The following is a 27,088-nucleotide window of genomic DNA, read 5'->3' on the forward strand; positions in this document are numbered from 1 at the left end:
TGTTGTAATGTGTTTAATGTGCCAACTGCCCATCTCAATAGTCCATTGTATTTCTTGCCCAAGAGAGAAGAGTGGAGGCTTTTCTTGAAATCTGAGCCAAATAACAACACCGAGGAACAATAGGATAGAATTCTTCAATAACATTACTAGTGTGGAATAGAAACAAAAACCTGTGTTGTCTGCTCTGCTAAAGAAATAAGATGGTGAGCATGCCACAGTCCACTGCTAATTTTTCTCATAAATATTTTTATATGGGTTGCTGTGAGTTTTCTGTGCTGTATGGCCATGTTCCAGAAGCATTCTCTCCTGATGTTTCATCCACATCTATGGCAGGCATCCTCAGAGGTTGTGAGGTATGATTCTGGAATGCTTCTGGAACATGGCCACACAGCCCAGAAAACTCACAGCAACCCAGTGATTCCAGCCATGAAAACCTTCGACAACATATTTTTATATGTTTTGCAAGAGAAGGAATCACTGAGATGGAAGTGGCCTTGTGGTATATCATGTCCAACCACTGCTAAGTACAGGATCTCAATGCCATAGTTTACATAAGCAATGGACCCCCTCAGAAAAACCAGAAATATTTTTTATTATGCAAAACATATTAAACTTTATTATTTTCTAGTTGTGTCTTCTCTTAACAAGTAAAAATACACCTCTCCTCAACTCATGTGAACAAAGTGAAAATGTCATTTCCAAGAAATGCAGGTATATATTAAACGCGGTTAGTAGAAATAATTCTGATTTAAATTGGCTCAGAACAGCTTGTAGAAATGAGATATCTTCAAAACTTCTCCAACTGTATATCTACAGATTCCTGGATCTGCAGAGAATTACATAATGAAGCCAAGGCTACTTAATCAAGACGCAGGGCAGTGATGAATGTATAAGATTGCAACCCAAGGTCAAAACCGACAACAGATGCACAGCTTTTAAGGGAGTACATTTTAAACCTTTTTTTCTGCCAAAATGACTGTATGCACACACTGGAGCTGTTCCAGCACTGCTAACAATCACACAGCATATACTGTATATTGAGTACAGTGACAAAAGAGCAGCATCTTCCTAAGCATGTTTATTTAAAATTAATTTTTATATTTAATGAGATGTACATAACAGCGAGCATTCATACAGTTGTGGGAAAATTTCCCAAATAATAAGAAATCAAAAGCATTGAATGTTTGCCTTTTTTGTTTGTTGGAATCTGTCTTGAGGCCCCTCGGGGATATAAGGTGGAATATAAATAAAGTATTAGTATTACTACTACTTGTAATGAAGTAGGCATAATTTGGCGTTATATGTTTTTCGGGCTGTATGGCCATGTTTAGAAGCATAATTTTTATAAACAGTATGAAGTTAGGCATTGAAAGCAAATATAGAAAGTGCCTTGATTTCCATTCAGCACTTTCTACTCCTATTGTCCAGGGAAAAGGTAGATATACAACCCACACAAAATCATATGCTCTATTGGAAGTCTTGTACAGGTCAACTTTTTACTCACACTTCTGCCTTCTGTAAACCGTTTTATAGGTAGTTTAGACATGACATGTTCCAAGGTTAAACCTATACCTCAGTGCTACAAAATAGTGGTTCACAGCACAATACTGATCCACAAGCTGTTTGCTGACAGCTTGATATAGGTTTCCAGGATTTAAAGAAACAGTTGTGGCCAATGGGCACAACGTGGTGCCAGTCCTTGAAGCATGTAGCAATTTCAAAGAGATTTCTATTGCTCTCTTGGGTAAAGGAAGAACTTTACATCCATATTCCTTTGGGTTTTTGTATTATCTAAAAGAGGAAAACTTTTACCCTTTCAAAGCACTAAACAAGATGCATGATTTCTGAACTGCAGAAGTAAAAAAAACTCATGGAAATGAATCCTGCTATGCCTTAGATTTCTCAAGAGAAAATAACATAAACACAGAGAATTGAAGTCTGTAACTAAACATAAAATACCTATACATTTACAAAGAATACATCTGTTGTTAAAAAAAAGTAATTGCCACTCCATGCCTGAGTTGTGCACAGAACAATGTTGACTTTCCATTTGCTCAACTTGGATTAGTGCAGTTACAAAAAATGTGGCTACTGAAGCTGGCAAAGGTATGGGGATTTTGCTCCTCAAGATGTGTTTTGTTTCTAGCTGATCTTAAATACTATCCAGCGCTTTCCCTTCACTTCAGAAGGTGGCTCAGTTGATCTCTCAGATTTGAAGACTGTTCAACACTGAGGAGGAAAAGGAAAATGTCAAAAGATTGTTATGGATATATCAGACAATTACTGGCAACAGTCTAAGCCAAAATGGGCAAACTTTGGCCCTCCGGGGGATTTTGCACTTCAACCGTCACAATTCCTAACAGCCGGTCGTGTGTTAGAAATTGTGGAAGTTTAAGTCCAAAACACCCAGAAGGTTGAAGTTTGCCCGTGCCTGGTCTAAGCTAATTCTGTGTTTTGGTGTATGAGCCGGAAAACATATACAAAGGCAGGAAACAGATACATCCATCTCAAAACCATTACTAACATGGAATGCCACACTGAATAAATGAAAAGTTTTTGCAGCACTTTAAAATGCCACAATACGCATTTTATTAAGATGTAAAAACATCTGAAAAACCAGCTAAACAAGTTTGTTGCTAGGATGCAAGTTTGCAAACAACCCTCATCAACCAGCAGATGACAAAAAATTGCAGTCCACTGGAAACTTACTTGGAGACTATTTTCCAGCTTACTCCTGAATACCAAACGTAGGATTGAAATGCACATGTTCTGACAGTAAGGAAACAACCCAAAGTAAGCAAAAGATACTGTGATTTCTACTAAAATACTATGTTTTCTACTAAAACCATAACAATGATGCACACTGGCAGAATGAGTCTGATCTTCAGTGACTCAAATGTCATTTGAGAGGAACTATTAAAGTGTGATCCTATGTACCTATGTAGAAAGTCCCAATGCACTGAATGGCAGATGTGTTTGTTTGTACTCTCATATTTAGATAGCAAGATACTTATATGGTGGAAATATGCAAAGCAATGCAGAATGTGCTCTTCTTGACCATCATTAATCCATAGTCACATTTTTAAAAAAATCTTGGACTTTTACTCATCTCTTTTCACATATGTTGTTAATGGTATAGCAAGGAATATTTTTTTTTAATGTATGATCTGTTGCATTCTTCAACATTTATGTGACATCAGTAGTGTTCTCAGCATAGTATAGAGATGACATAGGCTCAGGGGTGGGAACTACATTGGACTATAACTGCATTGGACTATAACTATGACATTGGACTATTGGACTATGTTAAAATAGAATGAATAAAAATAATTGTTGTTGTTGTTATTATGTGCCTTCAAGTAATTTGGCACATGGTGACCCTAAAGAGTTTTCCGAGAATAAGACTGTTTGACTTGGTCGAGTGGAAAATTGAAACACTGTGTTGTCAAAGGCTTTATATTATTTATTTAACAATTTAAACACTGTTCTCCAGAGACACAGTCTAGCACTTAAACTACTTGTCACATTGGCTCCAAGGAGAGAAGAATGTTTGTTTATAGCAGGAATGGGCAAACTTCAGCCTTCCAGGTGTTTTGCACTTCCAAAATTCCTAACCTAACAGCCGGAAGTCCAAGACATCTGGAGGGCTGAAGTTTGCCCATGCCTGCTATAAACAAGAAGAACTGGAAATGTAAAATCTAATCTCCCACACTAAAAAAATCAGAAGATACTCACTTTTTCTGAATAGCTTCTTGCCTAGAAAAATGCAGAAGGGAGAAAAACATTACAAGGAATTCCGATAAAGAATACTTAAGCACATGTTCCTGTCGTAATATCGAAATAGAAAGCCCTAAGGTTGGTATGAAAGACACAAAGAAGCCTGAGAAATATATTTGTTTAGGGGCAAGTCTAAAAGGCCCATTTTAATGCCACTTACCAGATCTTCAGAATATAAGACTATGCACTAACTCTACCCTAGTAATGAATCAAACAGGGTGTTCTAGAATACTATTAGTAGAATAATTTCAATAATCTTGGGTTCAGTTTCAATTTTGTTTTGCAGAGATTCCCTGCCTCTGATGTAAAGTGGTCTGTGCATGCAATGTGGGGACTACAGAAGACACAACTTTACACCCACACTAGCTCATCAGACCAAGAATACACAACATGTACACTTACTGATATTGTAGATGAGTTGTTATAATCGCCATTTTCCTTAAACTCTGCAAATAACAATATATGAAATGTCATTTTGTCGGTCAGTTCAATAATTACATCAGGCACTGTAAATTACTCAGAAGTTATTGCATGCTAGATTATGCTAGTGACAGTTAAAGTTGCACTGAAGTATCCATGGGCTTTTACAATTATGCTTTAATAGAAAAGTAGGTTTTGCAAATTTCTCTAAAAATTGTCAAAGCAAATTGTGTTTTAGATCATTCTTGCAGTTCACAAAACATTACTGTATTTCTTCACACAATTGTTGCATTTATATCTTTTTGTTGTTGGAAAAAGGGGATGAAACTATTAGGCAATGAAATAAAATTGGTGCCTTGTGTTTGCTGGTTTGGGCTTTTTTTTAAAAAAAGGACTGTTTCACCCCCCTGAGTCTACACTGCCATATAGTCCAGATCATCAAAGTAGAAAATCCACATTATTTGATTTGAACAGGATTATTTGAATCTACACTGCCACATAATCCAGTTCAAAGCAGATAATCTGGATTTTGTACAGCTGTGTAAAAGGGGCCATTGGGGAGGGAAAGACAGCTCCGTGTTTGCTTAAACCAGTGGTTCCCAATCTTTGGTCTTCCAGTTGTTTTAGACTTCAACTCCCAGAAATCCCAGCTATCTTACCAGCTGTTAGGAATTGTGGGAGCTGAATTCCAAAACACCTGGAGAAATCCACACTGAACTGCATCGTATGGTAGTGTGGACACAGATAACCCAGTTCAAAGCAGATATTTTGGATTATCTACCCTATGAGGAACATCTTAAAGAGCTGGCCATGTTTAGCCTGCAGAAAAGAAAGCTGAAAGGATACATGATGGCTATGTATAAATATGTGAGGGAAAGTCATAGGGAGGTGGGAACAAGCTTGTTTTCTGCTGCTCTGGAGACAAGGAGGACAGAGAAGAAAATATTTCAGATCTAAAAAATTGGGTTGCAATTATTAAATGGTGGTGACTATTCTGTGATGAAATATGTTGAGTACTACCAGGGAAAACATCCACTTTTAAATTACAAGTTTCAAATTGATGAACCATCCCTTACATCTTCCGAGTGCAGGATAGCATCCTCTTGCATCACCATATTTCTGGCAGCTTGTCCTAAGAACTTAAAAGACACAAAATCCATAGTCAAGGAGACAAGTTTCATGCTCTGAAGGGCTGGCACGCAGTTAAAGTGGTGTCAAACTGCATTAACTCTACCATGTGGGCACCCACTAGGTCTACATCAGGCCTGGGCAAGCCTGGGCCCTCCAGGGGTGTTGGACTGCAGCTCCCACCATTCCTAACAGCCTCAGGCCCTTTCCTTTCCCCCCTCAGCTGCTTAAGGGGCCTGAGGCTGTTAGGAATGGTGGGAGCTGCCGTCCAAAAGGAAGGAAGGGGCCTGAGGCTGTTAGGAATGGTGGGAGCTGCAGTCCAAAAGGAAGGAAGGGGCCTGAGGCTGTTAGGAATGATGGGAGCTGCAGTCCAAAAGGAAGGAAGGGGCCTGAGGCTGTTAGGAATGGTGGGAGCTGCAGTCCAAAAGGAAGGAAGGGGATTGAGGCTGTTAGGAGCTGCAGTCCAAAAGGAAGGGGCTGATTCTGTTAGGAATGATGGGAGCTGCAGTCCAAAAGGAAGGAAGGGGCTGATTCTGTTAGGAATGATGGGAGCTGCAGTCCAAAAGGAAGGAAGGGGCCTGAGGCTGTTAGGAATGGTGGGAGCTGCAGTCCAAAAGGAAGGAAGGGGCCTGAGGCTGTTAGGAATGATGGGAGCTGCAGTCCAAAAGGAAGGAAGGGGCCTGAGGCTGTTAGGAATGATGGGAGCTGCAGTCCAAAAGGAAGGAAGGGGCCTGAGGCTGTTAGGAATGGTGGGAGCTGCAGTCCAAAAGGAAGGAAGGGGATTGAGGCTGTTAGGAGCTGCAGTCCAAAAGGAAGGGGCTGATTCTGTTAGGAATGATGGGAGCTGCAGTCCAAAAGGAAGGAAGGGGCTGATTCTGTTAGGAATGATGGGAGCTGTAGTCCAAAAGGAAGGAAGGGGCCTGAGGCTGTTAGGAATGGTGGGAGCTGCAGTCCAAAAGGAAGGAAGGGGCCTGAGGCTGTTAGGAATGATGGGAGCTGCAGTCCAAAAGGAAGGAAGGGGATTGAGGCTGTTAGGAATGGTGGGAGCTGCAGTCCAAAAGGAAGGAAGGGGCCTGAGGCTGTTAGGAATGATGGGAGCTGCAGTCCAAAAGGAAGGAAGGGGCCTGAGGCTGTTAGGAATGGTGGGAGCTGCCGTCCAAAAGGAAGGAAGGGGATTGAGGCTGTTAGGAGCTGCAGTCCAAAAGGAAGGGGCTGATTCTGTTAGGAATGATGGGAGCTGCAGTCCAAAAGGAAGGAAGGGGCTGATTCTGTTAGGAATGATGGGAGCTGCAGTCCAAAAGGAAGGAAGGGGCCTGAGGCTGTTAGGAGTGATGGGAGCTGCAGTCCAAAACCCCTGGAGGTCCCAAGCTTGCCCAGGGCTGGTGTAGATGTAAATCAGGACAAAGGGAACGCCATCAGTCCCACTGAAACCCTTCCATTTCCTTGCTTGTGCCAGGTGGCAGCCAGAAAGCTTTGCCCAGCTGCTGAAATGAGAGTAAGCCAAGGACTGAGGCACCTGAAGCTTTCACTAGAGTTCCTTTGACAACACTGACAAGCAAACATCACATCCCAGCATGCACTGCGCGGCGCTTCTCCTTGTCTAGTGCATGCTCTCCCGCGCAGTGCATGATGGACTTCGTAGTCCAGCCCTACCTCGGCGCTGCGAGAGCCCTTCAGCACTTGCTTGGTGAGGGCGATGACATCCGTGCCGCAGCTGGTCACCTTCTCAGTCAGCAGGCCCTTCACCGAGTGGCCAAACCGAGCCTGGACATCCACCACACTCCCCGCCGCGGTGGCCGCCATCTTGACCCCTGGCACAGAGGGACGGCAGGCGGAAGGAGGCAAAAGAGAAGGAAGCGCAAAGCAGTTTGCAGCTGTGAATGCAGGGGACCACGTGATGTTGCAGTGTTAAAGCCAGTGAGGAAGAGTTCTTGTTTCTGTTAAGATGCCTTTATGGTGTTCATGTAAAAGGAAGGGAGTTGATGATAAAAAAACCCCAAAAAGCAGAGTTAAAATGCTTTTCTTTATTTTAATTTACAGCTCTGTTAATTTTAAGACTTAAGGGCTTCAACTCCCACAATCCCTGACAGTCTCAGGCCCCTTCCTTTAAAAAAACAAAACAAAACAAAAAAGGACATTTGTTTTAATTCAAATACATGAAATATCTTTCTGAAGTTTCAGTAGTTATTGAGGCTCCCCGTAGAGATGTTCAATGTATTGTCGAAGGCTTTCATGGCTGGAATCACTAGGTTCTTGTGGGTTTTTTCGGGCTATATGACCATGTTCTAGAGGCATTTCCTCCTGACGTTTCGCCTGCATCTATGGCAAGCATCCTCAGAGGTAGTGAGTTCTGTTGGAATTAGGAAAATGGGTTTATATATCTGTGGAATGACTGGGGTGGGGTAAAGAGCCCTTCTCTGCTGGAGCTAGGTGTGAATGTTTCAACTGACCACCTTCATTAGCATTTGAAGGCCTGGCTGAGCCTGGAGGAATCTTTTGTTGAGAGGTGTTAAGATGTGCCTGGTTGTTTCCTCTCTGCTGTTTTGCTGTTGTAATTTTTGAGTTTTTTAATACTGGTAGCCAGATTTTGTTCATCTGAGGATGCTTGCCATAGATGCAGGCGAAACGTCAGGAGAAAATGCCTCTTGAACATGGCCATATAGCTTGAAAAAACCCACAAGAACCTAGTTATTGAGGCTGTTCCTAAAAATTAACCCTTATGATAATGGCTGCTTCACCATGCGGCTGCTTTTAAGGGAAAGACAGAGGGGATAAGAGATCTCAACTCACATCAGTTTGGCTTTAACTAAGTCGTGTTATTTTTTTTTTTAAACACTCAGCCCAAAGGCCTTGAAAGTGAGGAGGACACTTACTGTTCTGTCAGGCTCTTCCAGATGCTTCCAGTATGAATACTTCTTGGTTCAATATTCAGTACTCAATATGCCCAAATGTGGAGTTTGGAGAAAACAGACATTGACATTTGGGAGTTATCGTTGCTGGGATTTATAGTTCACCTACAGTCAAATTTATTATTATTTATTTATTTATCTTACTTATATACCGCTGTTCTCAGTCCGAAGGTGACTCACGGCGGTTCACAACAAATAAGAACAGCAAAAATTCAATGCTACAGTGTAAAAAACAGTTAACAACCTAACACATTACACAATTAATAAACAATTACTACAATAACCATTCACTATCGTCAAATCATCAAAAACATAATCCAGATTCGTCATCCATTGTTCCATTCCTATGTTCATTACCAATCATTGCACTAATTATTCGAACGCCTGCTCAAACAGCCAGGTCTTCACTTTTTTGCGGAATACCATTAGAGATGGTGCTAGTCTAATGTCCGTGGGAAGGGTGTTCCACAGCCGAGGAGCCACCACCGAGAAGGCCCTATCTCTCGTCCCCACCAGCCGTGCTTGAGAAGCAGGCGGGATCGAGAGTAGGGCCTCCCTGGAAGATCTCAAAGTCCTGGTGGGTTCATAGGCAGAGATGCGATCGGATAGGTAGCTTGGGCCGGAACCGTTTAAGGCTTTATAGGCCAACGCCAGCACCTTGAATTGAGCCCGGTAGCAGATCGGTAGCCAATGGAGCTGGCGCAACAGGGGGGTTGTATGCTCCCTGCGTTCTGCTCCTGTTAGAATCATGGCTGCCGCACGTTGGACTAATTGAAGCTTCCGGCCCGGAAGCTTCAATTAGTCCAACGTGCGGCAGCCATGGGCAACCCCACGTAGAGAGCGTTGCAGTAGTCTACTGTAGTCTACTGTAACCAGAGCATGGACTACCGTGGCCAAGTCAGACTTCCCAAGGTACGGGTGCAGAACACAGAATTCCCATGACCTACAGAAAATACTGTGTTTTCCTATGATCTTTGGTGACCCCTTTGGCACCCCCTCATGACCCCCCCCTCAGGGGACCCCCAGGTTGAGAAACACTGATCTAAGTACTGACTATAGTCAGCCCTCCACATTCAGTGGGGTTAGGGGCACAAGAGCTCTGTGAAGGTAAACAACGGCAAATAAAGAAAAAAAAAATATAATTGTGAACATAACCATAACACCAGTTTGACAATGGTTCACGCTGATAGTCCAGAGCAAACCCTGCAAGGCTGGTCTTATGGCTTGGTCTTGCACATGTGTAGAGTGGTCCTTGGGAAAATCCCATTGCCCTGAACCAGGATAAAACTACAGTATACCTTTGTCCATATGCTTAGCACTTACATGCTGGATTTTAAGATTATGTGTCAATTGCTGACACGACAGGTAGGTATTGAAAAACACAAACATTGTCTTGAAGGCTTGCCTCTTGGAATCTCATAAGTCTTGCAGAATCTCATGACAATGAGCTCATGGTCACAAATCCTGGTCAGAAAGCAATCAAGTGATAGCATTGGACTTCATGAAAAGCACAGGTGAAGGTTCTATGGATTAAAGGTAAATGTTAAGCTTTTCCCTAGTCGTGTCCAACTCTGGGGGGTGGTACTCATTTTCATTTCTAAGCCAAAGAGCCGGCGTTGTCCGTAAATACTTCCTAGGTCATGTAGCTAGCAAGGAGCACAAGTGGCTAAATAATTTTTGACCAAAACTGGGCAACAACAACTGCATTGTCTGTAGCTTTAAACCAGCATTTCTCAACCTGGGGGGAGGGGGGGAGTTGCAAGGGGAGTGCCAGAGCGGTCACCAAAGACCATCAGAAAACACGGTATTTTCTGTTGGTCATGTGGGTTCTGTATGGGAAGTTTAGCCCAGTTCCATCATTGGTGGAGTTCAAGGGGCTGTTTGATTGTAGGTGAACTACAACTCCCAAATGTCAAGGTCTGTTTTCCCCACACTCCACCGCTGTTCACATTTGATCATATTGAGTATTCATGCCAAGTTTGGTCCAGATCCATCATTGTTTGAGTCCATAGTGCTCTCTGGATTTAGGTGAACAACAACTCCATAACTCAAGGTCAATGCCCACCAAACCCTTCCATCGTTTTTTGTTAGTCATGAGAGTTCAGTGTGTGAAGTTTCCATCATTGGTGGAGTTCAGAATGCTCTTTGATTGTAGGTTAACTATAAATCCCAGCAACTAAACTCCCAAATGAAAAAATCAATCCCCCCGCAGCCCCAGTAGTATTCAAATTTGGGTGTACTGGCCAAATTTGGTCCAGTGAATGAAAATGCATTCTGCATATCAGATATTTACATTACAATTCATATCAGTAGCAAAAATTTAAGTTATGAAGTAGTAACGAAATAATGTTGTGGTTGGGGGGTCACCACAATATGATGAACTGTATTAAGGGTTCACGGCATTAGAAAGGCTGAGAACCACTGCTAACCATTCTTCCTCTGTTCATGAGGCAAGGCATCGTGGGCAAACATACCAATGCTGAGCTGTTTGTTCTGAGTAGTTTGTTCTGGTCCACAGTCACACAAGGCGAAGGATTCTTCCAGGTTGCCAGATTGTCTTTTGATCTGTCCACCCCACTTCTGAGTCTATTCAGAGACTTCCAAGTTGCCCATTCTTGGTTTGCCCCTGGAGGAAGATCCTCATGGGGAGTCATCCATTTGTGATTTCCTGGTTTAGCTGCTCAGAAAGATAGTCTTGCTGTTGCTGGGGGAACATTAAGAGGAGTGGTGGTTCTCATTAAGCTTGTCCTTGATTTGAGTCTACTGGGAGGAGGCTGATAGCCATGCAGTGGATGGCTTTCACAGTGTTCAACCTTATTTCTCTTACAGTTAGCAGCAACTTCCCATCGCACATCGGGGGTGGGGGCAATGCCAGCTAGTTAAGAGATCCTGTTCACCAGCCACTTCCTCTTCTCAGCACAGAGGGTATCTATCACCTTTTTCTGATCCGTCAGTCAATGGCTCAGCCCTGTACTGGTTGGGAGGTGAAGAAGCTTCCTGCTCTCAGCTGTATTTACAGCCAAGTTGGAAGAAGAATGACTTGGTACATTGTGTTTTCAAGAACAGTTGTTGTGTTTGTGTACACAACACCCAGGAAATGGTTGGTTGATTGATCCATAATAAGTCCCGTCATAATTTTCTAGACTGCTTACTTTCCAAGAAACATTTGCCTGGCCTGAGAGTCACCACCCCATGCCCATGTGCTTAAGCACAACCTTGTAGGATAAATGTGTCTCTTGACATTTTATAGCTGTCTGAGTTGGTTCATTCCAAATATTGATCTGCATGTCTAGCAAGAACATAATTTAGTTGGAATAAAACCAACCAGTTAAAATTAGTAATTAAAACAGAGAAGCCATGAACAACACTTGGTCTATAGCAGTGGTTCTCAGCCTGTGGGTTTTGCCCTACAACTCTCAGAAATCCCAGCCAGTTTACCTGGCTGTGGATTTCTGGGAGCTGAAGGCCAAAACATCCAGGGACCCACAGATTGAGAACCACTGGTATATAGAGAATGGCAACATTTTCAGCACAAAATTCTAGACTCTCATAGAGAGCACCTACAGAAGGCTGTAAATTGCTGTTATATGTTTTCAGTTTGGCTTCAATTAATGTGGTCATGCATTATCCACACACTCCTCACCCCCAATTAAAGATAGTTTATAATCAGGGAACTTATAGTTTTGCCAAGGACACTAGTCTGGACTGATATAATAAGGGTTGAGTCTTGGCCAATTTGTAAAGGTACTAAGGGGTGATTTGAATGCAACATTCCTGCTTCTTGGCAGGGGGTTGGACTGGATGGCCCATGAGGTCTCTTCCAACTCTTTGATTCTATGATTCTATGATCTATGATTCTAACAACAACAACAACAACAACAAGGACCATTCCCATATTAGATAGTGTGTACATTTAATCAAGGCTTTATGTTCTTGCAGAAGGTGGGAGGAGAGCAATGGCCAATCTTGATAAAATAGTGAAGAGTAGTGACATCAGACTGGCAACAAAGATCCGCATAGTTAAAGGCAATGGTATTCCCCGTAGTAACCTGTGGATGTGAGAGCTGGACCATAAGGAAGGCGGAACGAAGGAAGATGGACGCTTTTGAACTGTGGTGTTGGAGGAAAATTCTGAGAGTGCCTTGCACCGTGAGAAGATCCAGCCAGTCCATACTTCAGGAACTAAAGCTCGACTGCTCATTGGAGGGAAGGATATTAGAGGCAAAGATAAGGTAATTTAGCCACATAATGAGAAGACAAGAAAGCTTAGAGAAGGCAATGATGCTGGGGAAAATGGAAGGAAAAAGGAAGAGGGGCCGACCAAGGGCAAGATGGTGGATGGTATCCTTCCATCTTGGCTTTACTCTGAAGGAGCTGAGGGTGGCAACGGCTGACAGGGAGGTCTGATGTGGGCTGGTCCATGAGGTCATAAAGAGTCGGAAGCAACTGAACGAATAAACAACAACAACGAATAGCAGAAGGTAACTGCTATATTTACTGGTATTTATTGTAATTTACTGGAAACCATGTCACAAAAGGTATTTGACCTTTGTTGAGCTAGAACAAATAACTCTGTTAATTGTTCCCTACCCCAATCAGTGGTTCTCAAACAAAGGGACTCCAAGATCTTTTGTCTAAGGTTGGGCTGAGGAAAATTTACATTTCTAGGCTTTAGGCTGAAGGCTAAACAAAAGGGAGAAAGCCAAGTAAACAATATATATTTGATAATCTTGCCCTTATTTCTCAAATCCAAAATGTATCTTTTCTGCCTAATCTTGCCTCTCTTTATGATCTTTGACTCACCTTTTCTGGACCCTACTAAAACACACACACATACAGTATATAGCTAAACCATCATCCACCAGATAGTCTTTCAAAAACATCCCAAGCCCCATTTTGCTTCCTTTTCCCCTTTGCCATTCATCCCCCCCTCTCTCCCATTAACTACCGAACCCATAATCCCCCCCCTTGCGTTGGATTCCCTTTCCCATCACCTGTGTCAACCTAACTCCCCTGAAGATATGGAGACCTAGAGAATCTCCCTTCTTCACCCACATGTGTTTTCCTTCTCAAGGATGTGTTTTCCTTCTCAAGGGGGGGGGGGCGGTCAACCCATCTAGTGTCTAGATGTCCTTGCCTTCCTGGAACCCTCATGTGGCTGTCCCACTATCCTTTTCCATAATTTCATATTTCTTCCCCATAAGAGGATCAAGGAAGATAGGAGCCCCTTAGGGAGCATTATGTATCCCAATCTGTATGTAAACCCCCAACTCATGGAAACCAGGCTTCCGGTAAGGATACCCCTGCAATGATGCCCCCTCACTCGTATATGTTTACTCTTGTTTATGCTTTTTTATCACTTTATAAAATTATTGGAGAAGTTCCAACCTAGCCTGCTCACATTTTTCCTGTCCAGGGAAGATTGGCCAACATCTTGCCAGGCTTAATTTGCATTTGATTGGATTCAGTCAGCTACCTCCATGCAACCCATAAGACCCAAGTGTCACAAAGGTCAGTCAGAGCCAGGAGGACCAATCAGCCTTTGCATTGCTGCTTGGACAATACGTGACATTTGTCATTCTGGTATGGAGTTCAGAGTCACGAGAAACCATGCCACTGACTTTGGAAAGGCAATTTCCCCTTTTTTACTCCTAGCCATTGAACATTTATCCTTCTAAGGATGGACAATGCTTTCTGCAGGAACTTGTGTGGGAGCCCGGTGTTCAGGGCCCTGGGTTCGATCAGGACTGAATACATACGGGACCATAAAGGTTTTGGAAGACCCATCAGGGTCATTGTGTTCGTACACCAGGGACTGTTAATCCCATTACAAGTCATTTCTTGCACCTATTATTCATCATTGCACAGAGGGAAATCTACATCGGAGGCAGGCAGCACTCTCCCATTGGCTGGGGCGTGCCGGACTCCCACTTCCGCAGGAAGACCTCGTTGATGTCATGCAGGCTTGGCCAATCATGGCCAAAGCTGGGTCCAGCTGGGGGTGGTGGGAACTTTGAATCTGACATGTATAAAAATACCTGTTTTGCTATACAATTTATCTCAGCTTATCTTGGGCAGATTACTGTAGGCTGGCATCACTTTCAGCTGAAATAAATAAATACCTCGGTGACTTCTGCTTCAACTTGGTGAGATTTATTCTGGAATATTGGCTTCTTTTTCTCACAATAACAATGTTATCTGCAGGAATAACAGTTGTGCAAATCAGTTATCATGGTGCGGTTGTTAGTGTGTTATACTATGATAGAGATACTCAGGCTAACATTCTCTGTTAAATTGTTCAGCACCTTGAACAGTTCCTTTAGAGTCTGGAATAAAATTCAGAGGATATTTACTGCACCTTGATATGGTAGCAGCAGGCCACAACAGTGTCTACCTGCTGGAATCACCAATCAGTAAATTCACTGAATGTTGCCCAGTGGGATTGTGGGAATTGTAGTCTACAAAGGAATGTTACTAAGGTAACCATATTCACTTTAGAAAGGGACTTCTTCTTCTTAGGCGATCCTTCTTTGTCCAAGTATAATGGCCTTCCAAATTCTTGGAAGATGCCTGTGCGTGGGTTTTTTTAATGTGTGGATGTCGGTGCATGGCCAGTCAACACACAGTCTTCACAGAATGAGGGTCCCACAGAATGAGGGTGGTTAACACAACAACAGTGGGTTCTCAATGTGTTGCAGCCTTCTTCCGCCTTCACAGCCTTTGTAATATGTATCGTGTTGCCTTCCACCTGATCTGCTATTGAGGTCTTTAGATTGCGGTTGGCCTAACATCCCCTGCAGCCCCTACGGGGAGTGCATGACTCCAGTGGTTATACCTGCAGGTTCATTGGAAGATGCAAGACCCCTCACCATGACAAGGTGACAATCCACCAAGGGGATGGATTCACTAATTCCACCTGATGAAAGGAACAATGAAGTGTATGAAAAGAAAGCAAGCTGAGATTCCATCGCCTAGGTAGTTATTATGCCATTCTGATGTCATATAGTTGGAGCCCCCAGTGGCACAATGGGTAGATTATCTGGGGAGTGGGGTGAGCTCTTGGCTGTCAGCTTCAGCTTCTCATGGGGGTGAAGTCAAACTAGACTTTAGGGGGGTAAACTCCAAGGGGAGATGACCCTTAGTTCCCACCAAAGAGGGAACACTACCTTGGCAAGCCTTCAGAGAAGCCTGATTCCAGCAAATTTATTAATATTAAAAATTGAAATGAGACTCTTGCCAAAGCGAAGAAGTGGCACCGAGGTTTTAATGAGTGATTCAGCTGAGACGGATGCAATGTGGTGATAGATAGCACACAAAGCACACCAGTACATTGATCAGAGGCATATTTATAGCAAAATATGGGTTTGAAAGTTTCAAAACTCCCTCCCTCTTCCCTCCAATGGGAGAGCTTTCCCTGCTTCAGCGCCTTGAGAGAGGCGGGATGAAAACAGAAACAGTGAGCCGGCAAATGAATCAATGGATGCGATGCCCAGTCTATTGTCCTTGAGTGAAGTTGCGATGACCCTTGATTACTTCCATCCTGGCCTTCCTGCCACAATCAGATAAGGCACCAAAGGGGAGGCTGGGGAAATGTTCGGTTTTGAATAAAGTAAACAAAGTTTCCAGGTTCCATTGTCCTCGCCAGAGTTCTGGGATATGAGTTTCTTTTGTTGCCTCTGATTGCCCCTTCAACAGCTGGCCGCTCCCTGGATTGATTTACCCAAGGGGAGGGGGAAGGAGTGACAGGTTTTTGGGTGTCAGGGCAAGAATAAGGAGAATACATGGGGGAATACAGAAATCCACAGAAATTCATATCAAATATCTCCTTCTCCATCCCACCCTGCCAAAGAAATTAGGCAGTTTTCCCTCTTTTCCTTTTTTTCTCTGTGCTGCAACTTGATAGAACAGAACAACTGCTGATGTTAGAATTATGTGTGAGAAGGAAGAATCCTTGGGGAGAAAAGACAGCATCTTCTAAGTCCCAGTGGTTCTTTAATTCTGGCTTGAATCAGCACTCATCCTTACAGTCCTTGATGTGGAGTGCTATCCAAGAGAAGATAACAAGAACTCTCTTAGGATGAAAATGTCATTTGAAAAAAAAAATGCAAGCAAAGAAATAGCCTTAATTTTGATTATTTCTTTGGCTTGGGATTGCTAAAACCTCTGGGGTTAAAGGCAAGGTTAAGTTTAAGCTCCAGATTACAGTTATCTCCCAGCTATTAATTAACAAGGCAAGGCAGAAACCCAAGGCAAGGTGATGTCACAACAAGCCCTTATAAGAATCCAAACATTGGCTGTTGCGAGGCAATTGCCTTCCTTGACCGCTTGTTCTTGGCTCCCAGAACAAACTTCAGGGCAAACAGAGGAACAATGCTGGTTCTTTTGATCCTCTTTTTTGTGATGCTGTCCTTCCTGTCCTTCTCAATGAAGGCCCAGGTGAAGCTGAAACGCAAGCGCAACTACCCCAAGAGCCTTCCTTCCTTGCCACTCATTGGGAGCCTGTTGCATTTTATGGGAGATACAAAGCCTCACCTTCTCTTCCACAGATTGCAGCAGAAGTATGGCAGCCTCTACTCTCTCTACATGGGCTCTGAGTATGTGGTGGTGGTGAACAGCTATCTCCATGCCAAAGAGGTCCTGCTAAAGAAAGGGAAGATCTTTGGTGGAAGGCCTAGAACAGTAAGCAAACCATTAGTATTTAAGGTTTTTTAAATCTATGCCAGTGGGTGGGAACATGTCATTTCCCCATCAGTTGGTTCCTACAAACTCCAAAAAGCATGGCCGACATTCAGGAATGGTGGGAGTTGTACTTCCAAGATTATCTGCCTCACATGCAATGGGTGATATTAAGTTCTATGTGCTTTAGTTTGGATAGCTATGGGGAATGACATTTGCACATATGTGTGTGTAGGTTTACAATATAATTCATGGCCACATCATTTCGCCTCCATATACGTAGAGAGGCAAATCATTCATCCTGCTCATCTGATAGTATCTTGGCAGCAGCTTCTCAATATCTTTGGTAGATTCCCTGCCGCTAGTTGAGATCCTTTGAATGGCAATATGAAAAAATGAACCTCTTCAACACTTGAAGCATGTGTTCCACCACTGACCCTTTTTGATAATGTTTTAAGGTTATTGCCTATGAACTTCCCTTTGCATATAGCAGATGAAGTCTTCTTTAGATGGTTTACTTTGCAGGAAGAGAACTGAAGAAATATACAGCCAAGAGGAATCACATTTTGAAGCAGTTTATTTGGGGGCAATTATGGTGTGGTTATGACTATTTTCTGTCCTACACAAATATTTCTCATATTGTGTAAGGGAAAAAAGGTGCTGTTTAGTTTTGATTGCCACCTTAAATAATACATACATATCTTTAATTAGACCTGAAGCTTTACATAACTAGGAGTTTATAGTTTCTTGTTGAAATGTATTATTCAGTAAATATTTAAATTTTGGCTGAATATATAATTTGTCATGTCTACATGACAAATTATAATTTGTCATGTTTCTTTTTTCTGTCTGTGCTGCAACTTGATAGAACAGAACAGCTGCTGATGCTAGAATTATGTGTGAGCATTGCCTTCAATTCTTTAAAGGTTGGCGGTGAGCTCCCATCTGTCAGCTCCAGCTTCTCTTGCGGGGACATGAGAGAAGCTTTCCACAGGATGGTAAAACATCCAGGCATCCCCTGAGCAGCGTCCTTGCAGACAACCAATTTTCTCACACCAGAAGCAACTTGCAGTTTCTCAAGTCACTCCTGACACACACACACAAAAACTTTTCCTACTCATTTGGCAGTTGTACACCAGTTTTTTCAGTTCTGAATATAGAATGTTACTCAGATTAGGATACACCTAGTTAGGAAAATCTAACAGGAAGAACTTATTTTTGCTATTAATAAGAATGAGGTTTACAGTCGAATTTGCAATGCTAGACAATTTTAATATGTAATGTTTCTTTTTGGATTTCAGAGATGCTTTAGAGATTGTTGGAAGGGTTGTTTAGAAACTTTTTTATTTATAATATTTAAAATATTTTCCAAACTGCACATTGTATGCACATTGTATGTTTCCTTTGCCTGTGAATACAGTTCTAGGAGCAAGACATGCAGGATGCTTTCATATGGAGTTCCCTAGCACTAACAATTAAAAGTCTCTATGCTGTTATTTAATATTTCCTGCTATAACAGGCATAGGCAAATTTGGGCCATCCAGGAGTTTTGGACTTCAACTCCCACAATTCCTAACAGCTTCGGGCCCTTTCCTTTCCCCCCTCAACCACTTAAGCCTGAGGCTGTTGAGAATTGTGAATAACAGCATTCAAAAGGAAAGGGCCTGAGGCTGTTAGGAATTGTGGGAGTTGAAGTCCAAAACTCCTGGGCGGTCCAAGTTTCCCCATGCCTGCTGTATAACAATGGATTTTCTTAGAGATAGGCAAAAATATGGATACAACTGTTGGAAAATTGGAAGGTTACAAAAGAAAATGACCTCATGTAGACCCCCCCCCCCCACGTCAAAATAAAACCTCGTCCTGAAGCACCTATGCTATAGGTCCTGTATCCTCCTTGTATACAGTAAGGTAAAGGTAAACGTTTCCCCTGACATTGTCTACTCGTGTCCGACTCTGGGGGTTGGTGTTCATCTTAATTTCTAAGCCAAAGAGCTGGCATTGTCCATAGACACGTCCAAGTTTATGTGGCCAGCATGACTGCATGGAACGCTGTTACCTTCCTGCCAAGGTGGTACCTATTGATCTACTCACATTTGCATGTTTTTGAACTGCTAGGTTGGCAGAAGCTGGGCCTAACAGTGGGAGCTCATCCTGCTCCCCAGATTCAAACCACAAACCATTCAGTCAGCAAGGTCAGCAGCTCAGTGGTTTAACCCACTGCGCCACCAGAGAGTACCCCTGTATACTGTATGAACACCTTATCCATTGACTTATCATCCATGATTTCACTTATCCATGATTCAAAAAAATTCAACTGGAATTGTTTGTAGGCCTCTCTAGGTCCTCCAGTGTGATCCTATGGTATGAGTCTGGTCCAAGTGTAATCAAAGCATAGGGTTCAGTATTATTCATAGTTTCAGGTATCCATGGCTGGTAGTGTTCTTGGAATGTGTCTTCCACAGATACAAGGTCTTTGCCTCCTCAGTGAAAAGTTATCTGGCAGGATTAAAACAGAATGCTCCCCCTTTTTCTTTACATTTTAGAAATAGGTTGCTGGGGGCTTTTTCTCTTGTCTCCATCCTCTGAAGTGGAAGGAGCTGCTCTCCTTGTATCAAAGCAGTCTTTAAAGGCAAATTCTCCAAAGAACATTTTTCACTTTATTAATAAGACTAACCTGCACATGTCTTTTCCTAGGAGAGTTTGGCTTTCATAGTTATATAAACCCTCTGCATATTTATCAACCATTAAAATGGAGCACAGTGAAAATTTCTGGTAGTAATATTAATTAAAATCAAGACTTAGAATCAAATAAGTCTCATTTGTGGAGCCCCTCCTGGTGCAATGGGTTAAATCCTTATGCCGGAAGGATTGCTGACCGACAGGTCAGCGGTTCGAATCCGAGGAGAGCAGGTTGAGCTCCCTCTGTCAGCTCCAGCTCCCCATGCAGGGACATGAGAGAAGCCTCTCACAAGGATGGTAAAAAAAAATCAAACATCCAGGCATCCCCTGGGCAACGTTCTTGCAGACAGCCAATTCTCTCACACCAGAAGCAATTTGCAGTTTCTTAAGTTGCTCCTGACATGAAAAAAAAACTCATTTACCAGATAAAACAATCAGCACTGTGAAATTATTTTAAAATGAATTAAATGCATTATCTGAGGAAACCTGGCAGTATACATGTGACACGTACTATACCTAGAAGAACAATCAAATTGACACAAACCCTCTTGCTTTTCTCACCCCTTTCATTCCAGGTAACCACAGACCTGCTGACAAGGAACGCAAAAGACATTGCCTTTGCCCCCTACAGTCCAATTTGGAAATACCAGCGCAAGCTAGTGCACTCTGCCCTTGCCATGTTTGGGGAGGGATCTCTAGCCCTGCAGAAGATAAGTAAGTGATCCAGTTTAAATGCTGGGGTGCTTCCAAAGGAATATAAACCAAGTATGCCAGGGAGAGAAGCATCTCACAGTGGCATTAGGCTTAATTTGCAACAACCTGTGAGGCAGATCAAATTGGAAGGCGAACTGGCTCAGTGTTTTTCTTGCCTGGCTCTTCCAAGTCCCAGTACAACTCTATAACCCTCTACCATCTTGGCATAACTGCTAAGCATTTAACAATAGTTAAGCGTTTCTTTTAAGCACTCGGGGAGTACAAAAAGAAGGATAAATTATAAATGTTTGAGCTTGTTGACATGTGTGCAAACATGTTAAATAAAATGATATCTATTTAAATCTTTCAAGTATACTGTTTACTGAATACTGTGGACACAGTTCATGCTTTATTCTGGGGCATTGCTATCTTGGGGTCTGGGGGCGGGGGCACATGGATTCAAGATCTACACTTTCAATGGTTTCGGGCATGAAATCACAACATCAGAGGTGTAGCAATGTGGTAGGGTTATACGAATTTCCTCTCCACTTTTGATGTTTCTCTCATCCAAATATTGTTTAGGGTTCATATGTTGTAAAACCTCATGGTTTCTTGACTCCAAAGAAACTCCAGGGAATACAATATAGCAGGACACCATGACTGAATTGTTGTTATGCTGGCAGGACTGCTGACCTGAAGGTTGGGTTGCTGCCCTGAAGGTTTCCGGTTCGAATTCATGGATAAGCTCCCTCTGTCAGCTCCAGCTCTCCATGTGGGAACATGAGAGAAGCCTCTCACAAGGATGGTAAAACATCAGAACATCCATTCACCCACATCTATGGCAAGCATCCTCAGAGGTTGCAAGGTCTCTTGGAAACTAGGCAAGTGAGGTTTATATATCTGTGGAATGTCCAGGGTGGGAGAAAGAACTCTTGTCTATTGGAGGCAAGTGTGAATGCTGCAATTGGCCACTTTGATTAGCATTTAATGGCCTTGCAGCTTGAAAGACTGACTGCTTCCTGCCTGGGAGGATCCTTTGTTGGGAAGCGTTAGCTAGCCCTGATTGATTCTTGTCTGGAATTCCCCTACTTTTTGAATGCTGCTTTTTATATACTGTCCTGATTTTAGAGTTTTTTCTTAACACTGGTAGCCAGATTTTGTTCATTTTTATGTTTTCCTCCTTTCTGTTGAAATTTTCCACATGCTTGTGGATTTCAATAGCTTCTCTGTATATTCTGACATGGTTGTTGTTAGAGTGGAATTCCAGAGAAGAATCAATCAGGACTAGCTAACACCTTCCAACAAAGGATTCCCCCCAGCAGGAAGCCATCAGGCTTTAAAGCTGCAAGGCCATTAAATTCTAATCGGGGTGGCCAATTGCCAAGTCATGTTTTCTCCTGTTTGAGGAACACTCTGTTAATAACCTTTATAGTGGGCCTGGTCCAACAGAAGTTGACTCTAGAGCTGTGCTAAAGGATTTAGAGATCATTTATTTATTTAGAGATCCAAAGGATTCCCCCAGGCAGGAAGCTAAGGATATTCAATGCTAATCAGTTGCAACATTCAAACAGACAGGAGTTTTTTCTCTCACCTTGGATATCCACAGATATATAAACCTCCTTGCCTAATTTCCAAAAGACCTCACAACTTCTGAGAATGCCTGCCATAGATGTGGGTGAAACGTCAGGAGAGAATGCTTCTGGATCATGGCCATATAGCCCGGAAAACTCATAGCAACCCAGTGATTCTGGCCATGAAAGCCTTCAACAACACAACGTTCCTGTATCTCCTCCCTTATGCACCTCTCCTTTAATTCCCATTTCTAAAGAATTCATAGTTTCTTCCTGTGTCTCTTCCTCTGCACTATTCTTCTAGTCTGCCAAGAAGCGAATTGCTTGTGTGAAACTCTGAGTGCTGCCCAGGATGCACCTCTGGACATGTCACCTGAGCTGACACGGGCTGTGACGAATGTGGTTTGTTCCCTTTGCTTTAACTCATCCTATCAACGTGGGGATCCTGAATTTGAGGATATGCTAAAATACAGTCAAGGCATCGTAGACACGGTTGCCAGACAAGGCATGGTGGATATCTTTCCTTGGCTTCAGGTGAGCACTTTAGTGGGGAACATGCAGCAATGACAACAAATATTCTATTCCTCAGGTAGAGCTTCCAGAAATGGGAAAGTTGATAGCCCCATCTCAAAAATCAATCAATAAATCTACCTAGATCTGGTAGAGATCCCTTCCTACAGCTGACGATTGAGTCATCCCACAATTTCACTTTTGTAATCAGAAAAACCATAGGAGGATAGACGGTATTTTCGACAAAATACATCCCATACTTTGGGTGGTGCAGGGAGTGCTACCTTTAATTCTGTCTTCAATATTGCATTGATCAAGAGGAGAAAATCAATGTTACCTGCTTGAATAACATCAATGTAATGCAAACATTTACACATGTGTGCTTTTTTCTGCACAGAATGTATACTTTGTATGGAAAGGCCAATAGATCAATAAGGCTTTTCTGGAAGAGAAATTCTCCATATTTTTATGAGAATTGGAGGCAAATGCAGGATGCAAGAAATGTGTAAAAAGACAGAAGCACCTACTTTTGTGTTAGAAAAATCAATAGGCAACTGAATTCGTTCTTATCTAAATCTCAATGTTAGCACATTCTAGGATTGTGAGGCATGAATGCAGTCAAAAGAGGAACTTGACATATAGTTTTCAATCTTTTCCCCACAGTTTTTACCCAATAAAGAATTGGCATTGCTGAGGAAGTGTGTGGGGATGAGAGATCAGCTTCTACAACAGAAGTTTGAAAAACATAAAGTAAGTATCACCACTCAGAAAATGCAGGGCAACAAACATAGGATTATAGGAGTATCCTGTCTATTTTAGACACGACTCCTCTGAAATAGACAGGCTGCTAGTGGTAATCAGAGTAACTGACTACAACTAACAAATGGCTTGTTATTTTTTGATAATTAAGAGATATCCAAGTTACATTATTGGCATAAGGTGTAGGAAGAGACAGCTTCATGTCTTTTCCAGTAAAGCTGCAAAGAAAAGGTTTCCCCTGACTTTAAGTCTAGTTGTGTCCGACTCTGGGGGGTGGTGCTCATCTCCATTTCTAAGCTGAAGAGCCGGCGTTGTCCGTAGACACTTCCAAGATCACATGGCCAGCATGAGTGCATGGAGCGCTGTTACCTTCCCGCCAAGGCGGTACCTATTGATCTACTCACATTTGCATTTTAAACTGCTAGGTTGGCAGAAGCTGGGTCTAACAGCGGGAGCTCACCCAGCTCCCCGGCTTCAAACTGCCAACCTTTTGGTCAGTAAGTTCAGCAGCTCAGAGGTTTAACCTGCTGCGCCACCAGGGAGCCAGTAAACTGTAGCAGTGGTTTATTTACTTTACAAGTTAAAGAATGCACATGGCCTCAAGTTCTTGCTACTTTTGTGCTACAGGCCAATGTTTTGTTGTATGGTTAGGTTACATTTTTACTACATCACAACTGGACTTGCACTCTGTCCTTTCTTCTGATGTTTGGCAGCCAGGATTTTATTGCCATGATTCTATGAATAGATGAGGAGGAAGGGTATATTTTGCTGCACATCTTACTGGCTCAAGCACTCCATATGCCCTATATCATAATGAAATAATCTGTTGCCAAGAACATGTATTCGTGAAATGCTTCCATTTTTATTTACTGCTCCACCATGGAGACCAACTTTGTTCTGTAGCTCCTCCGATATGCCTCAGTCTTAGCCCACAGACCTCACCTTCTCCTTCTCCTCCTCCTCTTTTTCTTCTTCCTCCTCCTTTTCTTCCTCCTCCTCCTCCTCCTTTTCTTCTTCCTGCTCCTCCTGCTCCTCCTTCTCTTTCTCCTCCTCCTCCTCCTCCTCTCCAGGAAGAGTTCAGCAGTGATTCTGTCAATGACCTCATGGATGCGCTTCTGAGAGCCAAACTGAATGCAGAGAACAACAACAGCCACATATTATCTCGGCAGGGGCTGACAGATGACTACCTGCTCATGACGGTAGCTGACATTTTTGGTGCAGGTGTGGAAACCACCACTACTGTATTGAAATGGACTGTCCTCTATCTCCTACACTACCCAAAGGTACCAAATCCTTCTGCTCTATTTGAGCTCTTGGGAAGAACGGTTGGGAAGCCCTGAACGGTTTGGGGCCACCCTACCTGCGTGACCGCATCGTTGTCTACGAACCCACACGTTCACTCCGGTCATCTGGAGAGGCCCTGCTCATTGTCCTGCCCGCGTCACAAGCACGCTTGGCAGGGACACGAGACAGGGCCTTTTCTGTGGTGCCCCCCCAACTTTGGAACGCCCTCCCGAAAGATCTCAGACAGGCCCCTACATTGGCAGTCTTCAGAAAGAATTTGAAGACTTGGCTGTTCCGATGTGCCTTTTCAGATTAGGAACCCCCAGCACCAAGTCCTTGAAGCACTTTAGTAGAACCAGATCACTGCACACTGTACACTGTCCTTACTTTATAATCCTACATTCCTCCTGCCACATCAGCACTTTTAACCATGTACCCCTACCCTGGCCGGCCCAGTTTTAAATTGTGTCCCGTTGTATTGTTACTGTTATTGCTTTCTTGCTTAACTGTTTTTAATTTGCTTTATATATTGTATTGTTTTATTGTGTTTTTGGGGCTTCAGCCTGTGTAAGCCGCATCGAATCCCTTGGGAGATGCTAGCGGGGTACAAATAAAGTTAATAATAAATAATAAATAAAATAATAAGAAAGAAATAGGTGGGAAAAGGCTGCTATGTTGATAATCATTACCCCATTGTTATTGCTCCTGAGTAGTCGAATTCCTTCTCCCTTTCCAGGTCCAGCGAAAGATCCAAGAGGAGATTGATCAGAACCTTGGCTTCAGCAGGCATCCTTTGCTCAGTGACAGGCAGCATTTGCCTTACTTGGAGGCTACCATCAGTGAAGTTCTGCGTATTCGTCCTGTCTCTCCACTTCTTATCCCACATGTGGCACTGGAAGATACAACGTGAGTCCTGTTTCCATCAGTGGCATCCCTTGTAAAGTCAGTGGGAGGGGGAGATAGCAGCCAGGTCTATCTGATGGGTTTTCTGTTCTACAGCATTGGGGAATATGACATCCCAAAGGGAGCTCAAGTTGTGATCAACCTATGGTCCATTCATCATGATGAAAAGGAGTGGGAGAAACACCACGAGTTCAATCCAGGTGGGCATGCAAAACTTCCCTCACTGCTGGTATCTGATTCCATTTTTCCATTTTCTGTAGCCCTTGAACCTCACAACAGGGATCTCTGCTTCTATACTAATGCTGCCTACACCAAATGTAGGATTTTCAACTCTCTGTTCTAATACAGCCCAGAAAACTCACAACAACCCAGGATTTATATGACTTCTCAACAGGACATCCCTTCCATCTTCAGTGCTACACCCCTAACTCCCGTGAAAGCGGAGGGCCTGTTGCACACTTTGTTCTGTTGTCTATTTGAAGAAGGAAGATAGAATTCTAGACAGAAATCCCACAATGATTTTCTTTTACTATTGTGCGCTACAGAGTTTGACATGTTTCCTAAGGTGACCTGTCTTTCCTTCTGTACACAGATCGTTTCTTGGATGAGGACGGGAACCGAATCTACAGCCCTTCTCCAAGTTACCTCCCTTTTGGAGCTGGTGTTCGAGTTTGCTTGGGGGAAGCGCTGGCCAAGATGGAGCTCTTCCTCTTTATTTCCTGGATTTTGCAGAGATTTACCCTGAGCATCCCTGAAGGCCAGACGCTGCCTGCCCCAGAAGGCAAGTTTGGAGTTGTGCTCCAAGTGCCAAAGTTCAAGGTGAAAGCTATGCTGCGGGAAGCTTGGAAAGGAAAGTAATGGGTCAGTTATGGAATTTGATATAACGAAGCTGCCCTAATCAATTTAAAAGAAAGGGGGTGCCTGTTCATCCAAACCAGTAAAGGTTTACTGGATACATAGGAGACTGTGAAGAAGGAAAAATAACTGCCTGGTATAGGAGACAAAGGCAATTTTTCAAAAATACAGTAGACTCATAGGATCAATGAAGAAAGGACACTATAACTCATTGTGTTAATTTTTAAAATTAACATTATTTTTTGACAAAGAGAAAAAATGAAATGAAGGGAGGAAATTCCCTAAGATAGTCCTGTACTGTTATTTATTCCCTCTATAGTGGTTCTCAACCTGTGGGTCCCCAGGTGTTTTGGCCTACAATTCACAGAGATCCAAGCCAGTTTACCAGCTGTTAGGATTTTTGGGAGTTGAAGGCCAAAACATCCACAGGTTGAGAACCACTGTGAGTATAGCACTTGTTCCTTGATGGTCCCCAACCAAGTCTGCTCCTGCTTAGCAACCACAATTAGATGGGATCTGGTACCTTCATGGTAAATAGAACTGTATGCTCTTATTATCTCTCAAGTAAAGTACAACCTCCAGAGTTCACCACCTAGTATGTCCAGAGTTGTAATCCAAAAGGGAACTTTTTCCAAGCTTGTTCAAGAAACTTGATAAATTCATCAGCACTTCACCTCAGCAGTCAAGACATTTGTGGCGTTCCTGAGTGTCTTCCTGGCAAGCTAGAAGAAAACTGAGGAGGCTGTTTATTTTCTCTCAATGTGCCTGGAAGCAGGCATGTAGCCGGGGGGGGGGGGGGGGGGCTTGAGGGGCTTCAGCCCCCCCCCCCCCCCCGAAATTCTCATGGTGGTTCGCGAAAAGGCCTTACTGGTGCATTATTTAAACTGTTATGTTTATTCATATCATGATCTGATCACCATACTC

The 27,088-nt window shown here is 42.9% G+C and overlaps 2 protein-coding genes across 2 annotated transcripts; one reads left to right on the forward strand and one right to left on the reverse strand.

Annotated features, from left to right (window-relative positions):
* Nucleotides 1-7,179, reverse strand: BORCS7 (BLOC-1 related complex subunit 7). The gene is made up of 5 exons (XM_060768305.2): nt 6,979-7,179; nt 5,274-5,336; nt 4,180-4,223; nt 3,736-3,756; nt 1-2,229 (listed from the first exon to the last, which is right to left on the reverse strand). The coding sequence occupies exons 1-5, from the start codon at nt 7,126-7,128 to the stop codon at nt 2,178-2,180; spliced, it is 330 nt and encodes a 109-aa protein (XP_060624288.1). The 5' UTR covers nt 7,129-7,179; the 3' UTR covers nt 1-2,177.
* A 9,390-nt stretch (nt 7,180-16,569) lies between these two features.
* Nucleotides 16,570-26,358, forward strand: CYP17A1 (cytochrome P450 family 17 subfamily A member 1). Its single transcript, XM_060766810.2, has 8 exons — nt 16,570-16,913; nt 20,165-20,303; nt 22,158-22,387; nt 23,027-23,113; nt 24,193-24,405; nt 25,143-25,312; nt 25,406-25,509; nt 25,902-26,358. The coding sequence occupies exons 1-8, from the start codon at nt 16,605-16,607 to the stop codon at nt 26,165-26,167; spliced, it is 1,518 nt and encodes a 505-aa protein (XP_060622793.2). The 5' UTR covers nt 16,570-16,604; the 3' UTR covers nt 26,168-26,358.
* The last annotated feature ends 730 nt before the right edge of the window (nt 26,359-27,088 follow it).

This window comes from Anolis sagrei, chromosome 3, assembly GCF_037176765.1.
Source record: "Anolis sagrei isolate rAnoSag1 chromosome 3, rAnoSag1.mat, whole genome shotgun sequence".
Taxonomy (NCBI): domain Eukaryota; kingdom Metazoa; phylum Chordata; class Lepidosauria; order Squamata; family Dactyloidae; genus Anolis; species Anolis sagrei.